General features: G+C 38.7%; 1 protein-coding gene across 2 annotated transcripts in view; it reads right to left on the reverse strand.

Moving 5' to 3' along the window:
• Nucleotides 1-5000, reverse strand: part of LOC138049754 (CLK4-associating serine/arginine rich protein-like) — a 21520-nt gene that overhangs the window by 467 nt on the left and 16053 nt on the right. Inside the window, exons 16-22 of one of the 2 annotated variants that reach the window (XR_011132434.1) lie at nucleotides 4993-5000; nucleotides 4467-4525; nucleotides 2422-2468; nucleotides 2105-2154; nucleotides 1058-1094; nucleotides 759-905; nucleotides 1-7 (exon numbers count right to left, since the gene is read on the reverse strand). The exon at nucleotides 1-7 is cut by the window's left edge and continues 467 nt beyond it; the exon at nucleotides 4993-5000 is cut by the window's right edge and continues 47 nt beyond it. Coding sequence is in view for 1 of the 2 variants with exons in the window: in XM_068896163.1 (XP_068752264.1) it covers nucleotides 1-7; nucleotides 856-905; nucleotides 1058-1094; nucleotides 2105-2154; nucleotides 2422-2468; nucleotides 4467-4525; nucleotides 4993-5000 (258 nt within the window). In the remaining variant the exon portion in view is untranslated. The remainder of the gene's footprint in view (nucleotides 8-758; nucleotides 906-1057; nucleotides 1095-2104; nucleotides 2155-2421; nucleotides 2469-4466; nucleotides 4526-4992) is intronic. The other variant, XM_068896163.1, reaches the window with a different exon arrangement.

Below are 5000 nucleotides of genomic sequence, written 5' to 3' on the forward strand. Positions count from 1 at the left end.
ACTGGAACTGTGAAGCGAGAGGTGAGAACGAGGAAAAATGACACAGGAATCCCACTAATAACAAGACTTCCACTTTGCGTTACCCGGCGTAACAAAAATTAACGACACAGACGAGGAAAAGGTACTAAGAAAAATTTGTGTTATGTCAAGCAAGTGAAACTATTCTAAAAGAGCTATTCGTTGTACATTTAAATCCCAACACTATTATGAATTGAAATCTATCGAGAATATACACAACTCTTTACATACGTAACAATCTCCTTTTTGAAGGACAATGTGGAGACTATAGGGCATTTTTTTGGCAACGATTATTAGCGTGGTGTACCAGGTGACTGTAGCGTTTAAATGTGTGGGAGAAATTCTGAGTTTCACAACTCAACCATGTGATTTGGTGACATAATTCGGAGGACTGGGAAGACAAATTTTAATGCCGTATCGCACAACCGCGCGCGGCCTTAGGTGTTGTTTCCAAACCTCCTGCAGTATTTCTATCGCCAAAACTTAAAAGATCATTCCGTGTCTTCCACATTTCCTGTTACTGAATGAACATTCAAGTAGACCCGACGAGATCTAACCTCGCCTCTGCCATGTTGAATTCGAAAATAAGGCCGCGCGCGGTTGTGGGATACGGCATTAAAATTTTTCTCCCCAGTCCTCCGAATTACGTCACCAGTGCACCTGGAAGTGGAACCTACTGCATAATATTTTACTGCATTACTGTACATTACGCTGTACAAAGTGATTCTAGATTTTGAGACCTTCGATGAAATCCTAAAGTTTGAATGAAAGCCACTCAGAATGTTCGTCCTCCGCTCATCCATTCCAATTCAATCACAACATATAAAAACAACTAACTTTTTTGGGGCTCAACAGGTGTTCCCGATCTAGATCTGCTTCTTTGTCGCCTGAGAAATAAATGAAACGAGTTATTACAAGAAAGTTGGTATATGGAAAGAAAAGTCGACAGTGATGTACTGAATAGCAGCTATCCTTACACCTTGAGATTTAGCTGGAGGGGAAGTTACCTTTGAGGAAAATTGAACTTGGAATATCTTACCTACGTGGTGGCGATCGCGAAGAGCTTCTTCGTCTTTCTACAATGTAAAGTAAATATTTACTAGTTGTATTTCTCTGGATAACCATGTTGATTTAAAGCCCTGACAAATCAATAAGGCATTTCCGTCCAAAATCCAGTTGGAAGAACATTCACGATCTTCACCACTTAATAAGTTTCCCTTAACTTTGCTTGATTGAAATGAAACAATTTCGGGTCGATAATTGAAGTCATGAAATGCTTCCATTCAAATGAACAACAATATTGAGAAGCACTCAGTCGACAGCGGTTCTAGAGTCAAAGGGTTTTAAGTAATGATAACATCCATAGCAATGACCCACATTTTTTTTTTACCACAATTGCTTGTAATCTCGCAATCTGATTGGCTAATTTGCCGTTGTCGATAAGAGTCTAGATAACGCTGCTCGCGTCATGCTTGCGTCAGTTTGTCACGCAATGTAATAGCCAATCAGGAACGCTCATTTTGGGAAATAAACCAATCACATTGCGAGAAAGTTATAGACAACGCTTCCTCTGTCTTTGAGCTATGATTTTAGTCACGCTCTGAAATAAAAACTTTCTTTGGCGTTGAATATTGTGGTAAAAAACAAATCGAAAGTGGTTCATTGTTGTCTGTACTCTTATCGACAACGATATTCGTCATCACAGTGGTCAAAATGTTGTAGACTCACTCGGCTACGCCTCGTGAGTCCACAACATTTTGACCACTGTGATGAAGAATATCGTTGACGATAAGAGTACAGACAACGCTGAACCACTTTCGATTTGTTAATTTTAGTTTAGACTAATTAACGATATAATTCGTAAATGGAGCGCACAGATATGACGTAATGTCAGCCATGTTGCTGAAATGAACAAATCCTTTACAAATCAGTGGCAGTGGCGGCAGGTCACGTGGTGGGCTCTCGGCCAATGAAAAGGAAGGAAAAAATACATCGAATGATAATTATTGTTTTTGGAGCATACATGTACAGTATTTGGGTCCAAATGGTTAAATTGTTTATCTCAGTTAATTTTATTTTCCCTTACCTCTTGGTGAAGATGATCGACTCCTGTCAAATCTATCCCGTTCTCTTTCTCTAAAAAACATTTTATTTCGCACAAAAAGTGAAAAAATGAGATTAATAAAGGGGTTCGTCATTGTATCTTACGGGGATTTTCACCCATGACTTAAAAAAAATCAAGATTAGTGTTGGGAAACTTGCTATGTAAAAATAATGTAAATCCCTTGGTAAAGAAATGAAAACGCCATGATCCAGTGAAGTGTCCTCTTTAGGTGTGTTCACACAAGCATTAGATGCTATCGGCGACAAAATTGCTACATGAAGTGTTGATAACATCCTTACCGTTCGCGCCACTTTCTTTGCATCTCGCGCAAATCATCCTCTCTCTCCTGTAAACACAATAGACACAGTGATTGGTTCAAAGTTCTCGCGCCATTTTTTCAACCAATCAGAGGTGAAACCAAAACCAATCGTGGCTTACGCGTGCACATTTTCCCGCGCTTTGTGTCGGCTAAGTGTAACTACTTCGACTTTTAATTGGTCTACTGGATTGTCTCCGTTCTTTATGATTAGCAAAAGTAATAACTTTGGTTTTGGCTTTACGACACTCGGTTGAAACTCACTTTAGAGGTAATTAACAAGCAATTAGTCTTCCCTATCAACAGTGTCATACCAAAGGAGGCCAGTTGATAAGAAATTTGTTTTTGGTAAGATGTCTACTAGAGGAAGTCGTTATGATTTATCAGAAATGATGACGAGGATTTGGACAAATCAAATCTAGTAAAATGCATCAAGAGTCTGATTATGCTTTTATAAAATGTTGTGTGAAAAAGACACTGGAAAACTTAAGACTTATTTATTTAATCATGCCTCTACTTAATTATCAATTACAATTCTAAATTCTATTTTTTTTTTGTACGTTTTTAAGCGCCAGCGAACTTGGCGCTATATTAGGTTATATATATTATTATTATTATTATTATTATTATTATTATTATTATTATTATTATTATTATTATTATTGTCACGTGAACGACACTCCGGTCAATGAAACAGCTCTGGATGATTTTCAATCAAGAGCTCTGCTGCGAAAATGTTTTAATTAAGGAAGATAATCAATACTGACAAACATGCATTCAGATGTAAAATATTTTCATTTGTTATTATCAAAATGACTAAAATTACACAACTTTATATAGAAACGTATTTTAATAGCTATTATTCATCTATTTCGTTTAAAAGGATTACTCAGCGACCCGAGTGTCGTTCACGAATTTAGTAAAAAATATGTAGCAGAAGATCTCGTCAGAAAATACGTCTGCCACCTTGAAGATCTGCAGCTCAAGAAAATAAAACGGGACGAATCAAGGAAAAGACTTCAGAGAGAGGAAACAAACAAGACGTAAGACGACTTGATTGGGTGTCAACAGAAACCTATAAGGGTTGAAACGTGTAACGCGCGTTCACAACTTCCGAATATTCAGTGCGAACTGATTGGTTGAATGTTTCACTGCTAAGTACCATATTTGGAAACTCCTCGCTCTTGTTGTTCCAAATATGGTACTTAGCAAATTGAATATTCAGAAGCTTGTTTCCCAGCACACAAGGGGCCGTTACACGTTTCAACCCTTATGGGTTTCTGGTGTCAATGTATAGAGAAGGGCAACTCAGATACTTCATAGACTCCTTCCTTGATGCGTGCCTCGACAAGCATCACATAAGATGTTCAAGGACCAGACTTAAACGTGACAAAGTAGACATTGTTGCTGCTCACCTTGCGAGATCTTTAGTTAACGCAAATATGCTTAACGATGAGAAAGATGATGCCGAGGGTGAAGAATCAGAAGACGAATATGAAAATGATGTTGTACTGGAGGACATCTTGGCGAAGGGAGTGGCAACAGATACCGGCGAGAAAAGTGATCCAGATCAAGATTACGACGAGAGTGACAACGAAAGCGACGTTGACAATGATTAAGAAGACGATGAGACAATGATAAGGACGACTATGAGGACGATGACGTCGGCAACAATGAGGATTTACAAATCAGTGGCATCTTGTGTATTCCCAACTCTGGTAGAACATGCAGGACATGGAAAGCAAGATATCTCTGTTATTGATTGAAGTTTGATAGGCAAAAGGAAAAATAGAATGCTATTTGTTAACAACTGTTTCATTATTTTGTCCTAGGGGAGGGTCACAATTTTATTGAATGGAGTAAGGGGAGGGTCAGAGGTTTTTAAACTTCCAGAAGACAGGGCCACAACTTCTTGGCCAAGTCTTTTTCTCAGTCTGGTAGCCATTCTCCCCCCACCCCCCCCCCCCCCCCCCCCCCCCCCACCACGTAAGCGTATAATATTATTGTTCTAGAGGAATGACATATTACCCTTCTTTCTTGCTCTTTTATTTCCCGTTTTCTCCTGTCTTCTTTCTTGTCTGTCTTCACTGCAAGCAAACAGAAATACGACTGTAACACCATTTACATGAAATAATCACTTTAACAGTTAAGTGCCCCTGTGACCAAAAAAATCAATTTATATTTTTCTTTGGATTTCAAAACTATGTTAACTAAACACTAAGGGACCAAAGTTCTAAGCCTTGGTTTTCAAAAGACACCTGTTTATTTTAACTGGAATTTTCCTCCGGCATTTCAAACTAAGATCTTGAGAGAGCTGGGTTGAGGAGAAAATGACATCAAAGGGTCACAATGCTTGTGTACGCAGCAGAATTAATACGCAGAAAGGAAGTTTTGGGCTTTCAGACTTTTAAACTCGCGTTTTGCAGATATAACAAGCTGCATTCACACAATGAAATTTTAAGCTAGTGAGCCTTTGACGTCACTGTTCCCTGGAGCCAACCCTCTTGGAGCCCAAATCATGTGAGAACACCACAACATAAGCTAAAACACTTACACTGCTTG

The sequence above is a fragment of the Montipora capricornis genome, chromosome 5, assembly GCF_036669925.1.
Source record: "Montipora capricornis isolate CH-2021 chromosome 5, ASM3666992v2, whole genome shotgun sequence".
Classification (NCBI taxonomy): Eukaryota; Metazoa; Cnidaria; class Anthozoa; order Scleractinia; family Acroporidae; genus Montipora; species Montipora capricornis.